At 42.9% G+C, this 12,605-nt stretch overlaps 1 protein-coding gene across 2 annotated transcripts in view; it reads right to left on the reverse strand.

The window, feature by feature from the left end:
* The window catches only part of FAT4 (FAT atypical cadherin 4), a 233,962-nt gene that overhangs the window by 37,721 nt on the left and 183,636 nt on the right, over positions 1-12,605 (reverse strand). For both annotated transcript variants that reach the window (XM_030564254.1, XM_030564255.1), the window contains exon 10: positions 697-801. In XM_030564254.1, the coding sequence (XP_030420114.1) occupies positions 697-801 (105 nt within the window). The remainder of the gene's footprint in view (positions 1-696; positions 802-12,605) is intronic.

The following is a 12,605-nucleotide window of genomic DNA, read 5'->3' on the forward strand; positions in this document are numbered from 1 at the left end:
TGAACCAACAGAACTTGATTGTGGAACTTACAATATATAATTCACAATCTTTACACCTACTATAACTGTATAGTTATTCAGAACTCAGTGGTGTGACCTGCACTCAATGAAACACCAGTAAAATACTCCAAAGGAAAATAAGGAAAAACTGTAGCTTTAAGGAATCCAAAAAGTGGGGGAAGCATGGAATCCAAACAATCCAGGGGAGTTCAGTGATGGATTGTGCAGGAAGTGATGAGTGACCAGTTGCAACCCAAGCAGCCTGGCCCTTTGTAGGTTGGTGTGAAGAGAGGGTAGGGTGTAGGAAGGCAGCTGTGATTGTGAGCTGGGCATACAAAGCGGAAGGCATCTTGCACACGTGTATGTGTACACACACACACACTCTCAAGGACCAGTAAACATCTGGCCATAAGTGTACACCAGGAAAAATCTCCTCCCTTCCCTTTTGTTCTCATGTAGAAGAAACAGAAAGTGATATTATAAATTACTAAGGATTTTTTAAATAGATGCTTTTTTCTCTTAACTGTACTGTATTTTAACTGTATGTCATGGAACCCTAATGATTTGGGATATGCATGTGATTTATTTTGGTAAATTGAAATTGACATAAATAAATATAGGTTTTATTTAAGTGAAACTGAAGAAGTCAGTATATCTATGAAATGTTAACAAAAAAGAACCCCAACAGCAACTCACCAAATGGACAGTGGCAATAATATCCTTCCACTCCACTTTGACAGGACCCTCCATTAAAACAGGGGTTGCATTCACAGTAATTGACAGCAGATTCACACGTTTTCCCTGCAATCAGGTAACCAAATGAACTTCCATGTTAGAGTTTTCATGTCAGTTTCAACACGGATCTTACATTAGGCCAACAAGCTTATGAACCTTGAATATATTTTCCAACTGTGCCTTAGAAAGGAAGAAAGATCCCATGGATCAGTCACAGGATTGGGGGTCGAGACTGAGATTCTATTCCCAGCTCTGCTACAGATTTACTGTGTGACATTGGGAAATTTACTTAACCCCTTGGTGTCTCAAGTTATTATCTTACAAGTGTGTTGTGAGGCTTAATAAAGTGACATTTGTAAAGTGTACTGAGAGCATCAAATATATAGCTGGGAAGTACTGTTACCCTATTTTTTTAAGTGCACTGAACTCATCAGGGTGATGGGAATCAAGGATAAAGAAAGCCTAACTTGAATGAGTATGAATGTAGCAGGTTTAACACAGGCAGATACTATAAGTTATTTTTAGTATATTTTCCCATCAATTATGAGCTCCGTCCTGAATCAGAGGGACTACAGTCCTCTGGAGCTAAATAAAGCATGTTACTATAGAGCCAGTTCTCTTCTGAACAGACACTGTCACATGTGCTAAATATTATTCACTAGAGAATAAAATGACAGCCTATAATTCATTTCAACAAGCCTAAATGACAAGTAAGTATTTTTGCAGACTTTGTACATAAATGAAAGAATAATAGCAAGAAGAGAAACTATGAAAGCTATCACAAGTATGTACAGGAGTGCCAAACTAAAATGCTGTTCACATGTAAACCATAACCATGTCCCTAATCGAAATAATAAACTACAGTTCTCTTCTCTGAGGTGCTCCGATACCACAGTGGTGCCTGAATAAACCCTATTTTCCCAATCCATCCCTCTGTCTTTGCATCCCTCCACTGGTTCCTCCTTTTCCACTGTATCAACCACAAACTACTTGTCTTCATTTTTAATCCCATTCATGGCTTAGCAGCACCCTATTATCTTATACAGTTTACACATGTTGACACCTGCTACTTAGTGATAACAGCTTTTATTGCCGATTTGTCAAAATTCCAACAATCACTTTTATATTTTTCTCATGACACCCTGACAAATCTGCAAATCCAATTAACCTTATTCAAATCTCTCTTTACAACTCACCTGTACCATTTTGCCTACAAAATTCTTGGAAATACTAGGCAGCTGGCATTCTGCTTGTAAGTACTACTTATTACACTACAGATAACTGTCTCACTTTCACCCCAACACAAATATTAAACATTGTTAGAATACTGCATGGAATAAGAGAAATATAGGGCTGGAAGGGACTTCTAAAAATCATCAAGTCCATCCCGCCCCTCCTGCGCTGAGGTAGGACCAAGTAAACCTAAATCTTTCCTGACAGGTATTTTTCTAACGTGACCTTAGAAACCTTCAATGATGGGAATTCCACAATCTCCCTTGGAAACCTCTTCCAGAACTTAACTATCTTTAGGAAGTTCTTCCTAATATCTAACTTAAATCTCCCTTGCTGCAGATGAAACCCACTAATTCTTTTCCTATCTTCAGTGGACATGGGGACCAATTGATTACCATCGTGTTTATAACAGCCCTTAACATATTTGAAAACTGTTACCAGGTGCCCCCTCAGTCTTCTTTTCTCAAGACAAAACATACCCATTTTTTAACCTTTCCTCATAAGTCAAGATTTCTAAACCTTCTGTTGCTGTCCTCTGGACTCTCTCCAATTTATCCACATCTTTCCTCGACTGTGACACCCAGAATTGGACACAGTACTCCAGCTGGGGAGTTACCAATTCCACATAGAGTAGGACAGTTACCTCTTGTGTCTTACGTATGACAATCTTGTTAATACACTCCAGAATATTAGCTTTTTTTGCAACTGCATCACATTGTTGACTCATATTCAATGTGTGTGTTTCAGCGGTACTACCTCCTAACCATTATTCCCCATTTTGGGTTGTGCATATGATTTTTCCTTCCAGAGTGAAGTACTTTGCACTTGTCTTTATAGAATTTTATCTATAAAAATTTCTGTTGATTTCAGATCAATTCTCTAATTTGCAAAGATCATTTTAAATTCTAATCCTGTCCTCCAAAGTGCTTACAACCCCTTCCAGCTTGATGTCATCCACAAATTTTATAAGCATACTCTCCACTCTATTATCCAGGTAATTAATAAACATATTAAATAGTATTGTACCCAGGACTAACCCAGATACATCCTCCCAGTCTGACAGTGAACCAGTGATAACTACTTTTTCAGCAGCCACAGTATAACAATGTCATCTACAGAAATGGTTCTCAAAGCCAGTCCACTGCTTGTTCAGGGAAAGCCCTTGGTGGGCCAAGCCGGTTTTGTTTATCTGTTGTGTCCGCAGGTTCGGCCGATCGTGGCTCCCACTGGCTGCGGTTTGCTGCTCCAGGTGCTGGCTGCCCTTACCGCAGCCCCTATTGGCCTGGAGCGGTGAACTGCAGCCAGTGGGAGCTGTGATCGGCCAAACCTGCAGATGTGGCAAGTAAACAAACCGGCCTGGCCAGCCAGGGGCTTTCCCTGAACAAGCGGCAGACCGGCTTTGAGAACTACTGATCTACAGCCTATTTCCCTAGTTTTCTTATGAGAATGTCCTGTGGGACTGAGTCAAATACCTTACTAAAATAAAGATATATCATGTCTATTGCTTCCCTCCTATTCACTTGGCCAGTAACCCCGTCAATGAAAGATATTAGGTTGGTTTGGCATGTTTTGTTTTTGAAAAATCCATGCTGGCTATTTCTTATAACCTTATTATCCTGTAGGTGCAACAAATTGAATGTTTAATTAGCATAATCTTGGGTATTTGACCTCCAGAAAACCAAAGCTCTAGTTACCTGAAGGTCACTCATGTCCCATGATGGTAATGTGCAGTATGCAGTACTCTCTCCTTGGTCAGGATCCTACATTTCTGAGTATTTTGGATATCCTTAAATCCATTTAGAAAACCAGGGTTGTACTGTGCTAACTTGTTTAGTATCCTAGAAATTTTGCAACATGTGTCTGCCTGTTTTCAATACCTTTTGGTGAGGGGTTATACATATAAAATTAAATGAAAAAGAAGTTATCCTGCACAGGCTGTCTAAATCAGTTGGTACCAGCAATATGACAAGAAAGGGCTGGGAAAAAGTCTTTTTGATTAATATTAAACTCTTAACTTCACCAAAGGGACTGGAAGCAGGTCCAATGCCTGTATCTGATCATACTTTTTTGGGAGGGGCGGGGGGGTATTTTAATTTTTTTCTTTTTTTTTCTTCGTATGTGCAAGAGGGAGTCTAATCTTTCTCATGTTAGATATAGCTGTTTTGTTTAAGTCATAAAAAATAATATCCTAGAAATATTGATCTTTGATTGTGTTCAAGTAGGAGATAATATGTAGGGGAGAAATAATAAACTTGACCCACTGACATTTTTCAGTAGTTGTCAAAATTCAAAGCTAATAATGCTAGTTTTTATGACCTAGCTAAAGAAAACCCAATGTTCATCTTTTTGTTCTTCCTCATTATCCACTAAGTCAGATAAAGAGAAGAAAACACATCTAACAATGGTTTGAACAATTGCTGATACCAGTAACAGTTAGTTTACATTTCTACCAGCTGTTTTGACACAGGAGAAGAAGTTTCCTTTGATTAAGCTAGCTTGGGGTACTCTTTAAACTAACATTTATTAAGAATAAAGATCAAATCCAAGTCTATCTCTGCTGCTCACTGAAGTCTTGAGAGGAATGGCTCTCCATGTTTGAAGTAACTGTGTTGATTTAACAAAGTTGTCTTTGAACCAGTACAGATCACTTATCCTCTTCAAATCAATGCCTCACACATTCTTCTATAAATCAGAATCAAGGAACAAAAGTAGAACATAGGAGGGCTATTTCAATTTAAGCTTAAGGATTCTCCACATAAGCACTTTCAAAAATTCGTTTGATAAGAAGGCCTTTAAGAAAATCTGGTAACCAGGCAGTGAGAGACAAACTCTCATCAGAGATTAAAAACAGAGTAAGAGATAGGAAGTAAAAAAAAAACAGAAATAAGAGACATGCCTACATATAGATCTATAAAATCAACAGATTTTGGTATTTAGTTCAATAGCAGTGGAACAGAGCCCTTCAGTACCATGTCAGTAGCTTTCTATCTGTAAAGCCAAACTGCCATAGCCCTATGAATCCAACCACAGAGACTCCGTGAGAAAAAATAATACATTTTAGAAACCTCCAAAATGATTTAAAATAGCTTTTCCATAAGCCGAGGTATCACAATATTAATGTTTGGAACAAAATACACCAAGCCAAGAATAAAATGTTCTTTTCTCAGCATAAAGTATAGATTATCTGCTCTCTGGCATGTTTTTACTTGTGATGGTTCATGAGATATTAAACCTTAAACATATCCCCTCTCCAGAACCGAATATTTTTCCATCCTGACAGTCAGACAATTCTGCAATTCTGGGGAGAAATTTGGTAGCTGGGAGAGGATATTTCTCTAGCAGATAGGTTTAAAAAAAAAATATATATATATATATATATATATATAAAAAAAGACGGCTCTTGGAAGGTGTTTGAAGGTTACCTATTTCTATGGCAGAAATCTCAGCACATAAACACTAGCTTTCCAGCTTTAGTAACAAAACTATTCTTAGAAAACATAGCATGTTTTTTCTCCCATCTGCTTACTGAGGCAGGCCTACAGCTGTGATAGTTTATTACATCTTTTAACATCTGATTAATGTAAATTAGCGGTATGCTAGTTTGAGTTTTAATATAATGGTTTAACTGTATATGAATTACATCTGCAGTGAGGTGTCTGCTACACATAAATTCTCGCATATAAATTTGGGTTTGGTGGGAAAAGTTTGCAAATTTACCATTGTTTTCCTGTTCTGTTTGGGATAAAATGGATTTGGATTCAGAGATTCAGTTGTTTAATCTGAAGAGACTAAAATAGAACTGTTTTCCATGATCAGAGAATGAACATAGACATCAGTAAAGGACAGATGGTGAACTCCTTCCTCATATTGCTGAGCAGTTAATTACCTGAGTAATTCCATTCACTCCAATGGGATTACTTGGGTGAAACACTGCTCACCAATGTGAGTAACGGATTCTCAATCTGGCCTTAAGTGCTTACTTCCATTGTTTTACTTAGAGATGCTTCCTATGAATTTAATTAAACTCACAGGTTTGGCAAGTTTGGGGTTTTCTAAACACATTCCTCAGGGCATTTTTCATGAAGTTTCACTGCTCTAAGATTAACAACATGTGTGTCAAATAATAATGTTTTGATGAGTGAACACATTGATTTGCTTAGGTAAAGTATGACCTAGAGTTAAACATATCGCCAAATGATTATTAACTTTTCAGTACTATGGGAAATTCATCTTTAAGATTTCATTTTCACAGATTTGGATTACTGTGAATCTGACAGCCAAACATTCATCTTTATTTTGATGAGATATAGAAAGTAATTTTGTTTCTATATGTTTGAGTGCTTCAGGTTTATCAAATGTGAGGAAAGGAAAGAATCGGGCAATGATAATCCAGCGTGACTCAGGTATGCCAAGTCTTAATATTTGTGGGGTATATAGCTGCATCGAGTGGCTGATGCAGTATGTCAGGCTAGTAGATATTCCCCCCCACACAAAAAACCTTTGTTAGCTTTCAGTTAAAATTGCTGGAATGCACCTTCTTCCAAAATACACCTATAAAGGCACTAAACAGTTGTCTTTAAACATCCCATCTATGTTCCCCTTCTCAGCCTCAACTTCTTCCTTTCCAGAGCCCAGACTCCATGTCATCCCAGGCAGGGCCGGCTCCAGGGTTTTTGCTGCCCCAAGTGGCAGGGGGAAAAAAAAAAAAAAAGCAAAAAAGCCGCGATCGTGATCAATGGCAGCTCCACCGTGCTGCTTTCTTTTTCGGCGGCAATTTGGTGGCAGGTCCTTCCCTCCGAGAGAGACTGAGGGACCTGCCACCAAATTGCCACCAAAGAGCCTGACATGCCGCCCCTTCTCCTGGGCCACCCCAAGCACCTGCTTGCTGAGCTGGTGTCTGGAGCCGGCCCTGATCCCAAGCAACCAACAGAAAGATATCTTTGAGCTCATTTTTATAATGCTCATTTTTATAACAATTTTTAAATTAAATTAAATCATCATAAAAATAAAGGGAAAATGGACAGTGATTTGTGGTGGGAATGAGGGAGCTGGGCTGGATATTGGGGCTGAGAAATTAGTGTAGGCAGCGGGATCCACAGGTTTAGCACAGAGCTGTGCTGTCCTGCCCCACTCGAGAGCTCTGCTCCTCAGTCTTTGCTACTAACTTTTATACCTCCCCACTTATCCAGGCCCTCTCACACCTAGCACCCAGTCCCTCAGACAATTAAGCTCAGCAGCTGAGTCCCTGCATATCACTGACTTCCTGACATCTGCCTGCTGATGACTCAGAGGAGGTTTGTCAGGTCTGGATCCACAAGGATAGTTAGACTCCTATGGTGTGCTCCACGAAGGGACTCAGGTGTCTTAGAATGACAGCCACAATGTCTCGGAGCATGTTAGGTGGGGAACTGCCTAAGCAAGCCAATGTGAGACACTGATGGAGGTGTGTGAGGAGGTGCTAGACCCCTTCCCCCTGCCCACAGAAGTAAGCGTCTAAGTCTGGGCTGCAGGGAGGCACCTATCTCTGCATGCCATCAACGAATGTGAACCTTTACAGGTAGACTCACACTAGCAGGGCTCAAATGAGCACAGTGAAAAGGGTGTGGGCATTGCAGCTCAGGGGACACCTCACTCTCCAACTTCCAGCCTCTGTAATACCTCTGTTCAGTGGAGGATAAAGTTTGTCAGGATGGAGGATTCCTTCCTGATTTGGGCATGGGAACAGGGCTGGCCTTACCATGAGGTGAACTGAGGTGGTCACCTCAGATGCCAGACTGTGGGTGGGGCCACTAGGACCGAGAGTGTAGAAAATTTTGTCTGCTGCTGGTCCACATATATTCTCCACTCTAAATGCACAGAGATGGTGGAGTGCTGTGCTGGAGGAAGGAGGGCACAAGAGACATAACTGGTAGGTAATAGAAAAGGTCAGAGGGAATAACAGAAAGGAGCAGGAGCTGCAGGGAGAGCGAGGAGGAGGTGCCTCTTATGTACCTATCTAGCACTTCCAGGAGTCTGGACTGATAAACACCAGCTTCTCAGGGAGATTCCTGTTTCCTCCTGCTTCCCTGAACCCACTTGAGGGGAATAGGCAGTCAACTGAAATAGCAGAAGCCAGTTAGGCCCTTAAGACGTTAATATTTTCCCACACTCAGGTCCTGCTACAAGCCTGCTTATTTGTCACCTCAGTTGAGTATTGAGAGCCACTATAGCTGGCACAGAACAGCAGTCATGAGTGAAAGAAGAAAAAACCCTTTTTTCTAAATGGGGCAGCATTTAGAAAAAGAAAGCAAGCAAAGGAAGCTTTTCTATGTCAGCAGGAAGGAGCTCTCCTGAGATACATAGACACAAATGTTCATGGTGAGCCTTCCGGCCCCAGTTGGGATGTGAGTGGTGAGGAGATGCCTGATCTTCCAGTTAGTCAGAGTGCAGGTGACCTGGAAGCTACTGCTGTCATAAACAGATAGCTAAGGGTTAATGTCTCTTTCACCTGAAACACCTGACCAGAGAACCAATCAGGAAACTGGATTTTTTCAACTTTGGGTGGAGGGAAGTGTGTCTCTGAGTCTTTTGTCTGTCTGCCTGTTTCCTCTGAGCTTTGGAGAAGTACTCTCTACTTTCTAGTCTTCTGTTTCTAAGTGTAAGGACAAAGAGATCAGATAGTAAGTTCTATGGTTTCTTTTCTTTGGTATTTGCATGAATATAAGTGCTGGAAATGCTTTGATTTGTATTCTTTTTGAATAAGGCTGTTTATTCAATATTCTTTTAAGCAATTGACCCTGTGTTGTATCATCTTAATACAGAGAGAACATTTGTATTTTTTCTTTCTTTTTTATATAAAGTTTTCTTTTAAGACCTGTTGGAGTTTTTCTTTACTTCAGGGAAATTAAGTCTGTACTCACCAGGGAATTGGTGGGAGGAAGAAATCAGGGGAAAGCTGTGTGTTGGATTGCTAGCCTGATTTTGCATTTCCTCTGGGTGAAGAGGAAAGTGCTTTTGTTCCAGGATTGGGAACGGAGAGGGGGACTCACTCTGCGTAGTTTCACAGAGCTTGTGTCTGTGTATCTCTCCAGGAGCACCTGGAGGCGGGAAGGGAATCAGGATTATTTCCCTTTGTTGTGAGACTCAAGGGATTTGGGTCTTGTGGTCCCCAGGGAAGGTTTTTCAGGGGGACCAGAGTGCCCCAAAACACTCTAATTTTTTGGGTGGTGGCAGCAGTACCAGGTCCAAGCTGGTAACTAAGCTTGGAGGTTTTCATGCTAACCCCCAAATTTTGGACGCTAAGGTCCAGAATCTGGGAATAAGGTTATGTCATGGTGTGCAGCGGCGGGATATAGACAGAATCCAGAAGCCAGTAGGAATATTATATTTTTCTTTTCTCTGCTAAGGGCTTTTTAGCAGAGAGAAACAGTTTGGTTTTAAAAGGGAACCAGAGAGAAATTTTTTTTTCTGCTCTCTCTAGCAGTTTGTGGTTTGCATGTTAAGCGAGAAGACTGTTAAGGGTCTTTTGTCATGCAATAGCCCTCCCATTAGGAGGCAAAGTACCAGCACTTATATGCATGCAAATAAAGTGGTTTTTCTGGTTTCCCTTCATTGAACATTAGCTAGAGAGAGAAAAGGAAAAAAGCACTGTTGCTAGGCAGACTTCAGGAGGCAACAGAGAACCTGCAGTTCAGAGGATAAACACCGGAGGGCACCCCAACACAAGAAAACAGGAATCATGACTTCTAAGGCAAAAATTAAGGCCGAAGACCAATTCAAAGAAGCTGAACACAGGCGACAACTGGAAATAAAACAAAAAGAGATGGAGATAAAAGAAAAGGAAGAAAGCATCAAACAGGCAGCCCAAGAGGCAGCACACAAAAGAAAACTAGAAGCAGAAGAGGTGGCCTACCGAAGGAAACAAGCAGAAGATGAGGCAGCCCACAGAAGACAGATAGAACTCCAGAGGGAAGCCCACCAACAGGCCATGGAATTAGAAAAGGCTAAGCAACAGACTCCAGCCAATCCTAACAACCCATCGCCCATTATTGCTCCACAGCACAGGAAATTTCCCACCTACAAGGCAGGTGATGACACCGAGGCCTTCTTGGAAAATTTTGAAAGAGCCTGTCTTGGGTACAGCATCCCCGAAGACCAGTACATGGTAGAATTAAGACCACACCTCAGTGGACCTTTAGCAGAGGTGGCAGCTGAAATGCCCAAGCCGCAAATGAATGACTATAAACTTTTTCAAACCAAGGCCAGATACAGGATGGGGATAACCCCAGATCATGCCCGTCGGCGCTTCAGAACCCAAAAATGGAAACCAGAAGTGTCATTTCCCAAACACGCCTACTACATTGCAAAAAACTATGAGGCCTGGTTAACAGGAAACAACATTCAAACCTTGGAAGAAGTGAACCTCCTCATACAAATGGAGCAGTTCTTGGATGGTGTTCCTGAAGACATCACACGGTACATACAAGATAGAAATCCCAAAACTATCGCTGAGGCGGGGGAGATTGGAGCCAAATGGATGGAACTGGCCGAAAGCAAAAAAGCTACTGTCAAGGGGAACGATTACCCCAGGGGGCACACAGACCATAAACCCTACAACCGAGGACAGCCAAAGACCCTACATACCACCCAAGTAAAGCCACAGATACCCTACTCTTCAACCTCACCAGTCTCCAGTAACTCACCTCGGCCCAGTGACCCATCAGATGGAAGATGCTTTAAGTGTAATGAACTGGGACATATCAAGGCCAACTGTCCCAAGAACACCATGCGAGTGCAATTCATTACACCACCATCACCCCAAAGATCCCCAGGCCCAGATGCCTCTCAAATACCCTTGGAGCGAAGGGAAAATTTGCGAGTGGGCGGAAAGAAGGTTACTGCGTGGAGAGACACGGGGGCACAAGTGTCAGCTATCCACCAATCCTTCGTTGACCCCAAATTCATCAACCCAAAGGCCAAAGTTACCATTTACCCCTTCATGTCACAAGCTGTAGACTTGCCTACAGCTCAACTGCCTGTCCAGTACAAAGGCTGGTCAGGAATGTGGACTTTTGCAGTCTATGACAATTATCCTATCCCCATGCTACTGGGGGAAGACTTGGCCAACCAGGTGAGGCGGGCCAAGAGAGTGGGAATGGTTACCCGTAGCCAAACCAGGCAAGCTTCCAGACCCATTCCTGTTCCTGAGCCGTCCACAGAGGCCCCGTCTGTGTTACCAGAGACCCAGACAGAGGTAGTGGACCCGGATTCCATGCCTACCACTGAAACAGCCACAGCATCTCCAGTCCCAGGCCCGGAACTGGAACAGCAACCAGCACCAGCAAGTGCAACCACATCTTCAAACTCAACGCCAGAGGGCGCCAGCAAGCCAGAACTGGCAGAAGCAAAAGACAGCCATACCCAAAAGGCTCAGCCAGAGCCTGAAATACCCTCAGGTGCACCAGCGGAGAGCGGTTCACCAGCAACGGAAACAACCCCATCACCTACATCGCTTCCAGAGGGACCAAGCCCAAGTCCACAGTCTGAGGAAAAACTGGTGACCCCAGCCTCAAGGGAACAGTTCCAGGCTGAGCAGGAAGCAGATGACAGCCTTCAGAAAGCGTGGGCGGCGGCACGGAGCACCCCACCGCCTCTCAGCTCTTCAAATCGATCCCGGTTTGTTATAGACCAAGGACTTTTATACAAGGAAATTCTTTCTGGGGGACACCGGGAAGAATGGCAGCCGCAAAAACAGTTGGTGGTTCCAACTAAGTACCGGGAGAAGCTCTTAAGCTTAGCCCATGATCATCCCAGTGGCCATGCTGGGGTGAACAGAACCAAGGACCGGTTGGGGAAGTCCTTCCACTGGGAGGGGATGGGCAAGGATGTTGCCAAGTATGTCCGGTCTTGTAAGGTATGCCAAAGAGTAGGTAAGCCTCAAGACCAGGTCAAGGCCCCTCTCCAGCCACTCCCCATAATTGAGGTCCCATTTCAGCGAGTAGCTGTGGATATTCTGGGCCCTTTCCCAAAAAAGACGCCCAGAGGAAAGCAGTACGTACTGACTTTAGTGGACTTTGCTACCCGATGGCCAGAAGCAGTAGCTCTAGGCAACACCAGGGCTAACACTGTGTGCCTGGCCCTAACAGACATCTTTGCCAGGGTAGGTTGGCCCTCTGACATCCTTACAGATTCAGGGTCTAATTTCCTGGCAGGGACCATGGAAAAACTGTGGGAAACTCATGGGGTGAATCACTTGGTTGCCACCCCGTACCACCATCAAACCAATGGCCTGGTGGAAAGGTTCAATGGAACTTTGGGGGCCATGATAAGAAAATTCATCAACGAATTCTCCAATAATTGGGACCTAGTGTTGCAGCAGTTGCTGTTTGCCTACAGGGCTGTACCACATCCCAGTTTAGGGTTTTCACCATTTGAACTTGTGTATGGTCACGAGGTTAAGGGGCCATTACAGTTGGTGAAGCAGCAATGGGAGGGGTTTACGCCTTCTCCAGGAACTAACATTCTGGACTTTGTAAGCAACCTACAAAGCACCCTCCGACACTCTTTAGCCCTTGCTAGAGAGAACCTAAAGGATGCTCAAGAAGAGCAAAAGGCCTGGTATGACAGACATGCCAGAGAACGTTCCTTCAAGGTAGGAG

Source organism: Gopherus evgoodei, chromosome 5 (genome assembly GCF_007399415.2).
Source record: "Gopherus evgoodei ecotype Sinaloan lineage chromosome 5, rGopEvg1_v1.p, whole genome shotgun sequence".
NCBI classification, from domain to species: domain Eukaryota; kingdom Metazoa; phylum Chordata; order Testudines; family Testudinidae; genus Gopherus; species Gopherus evgoodei.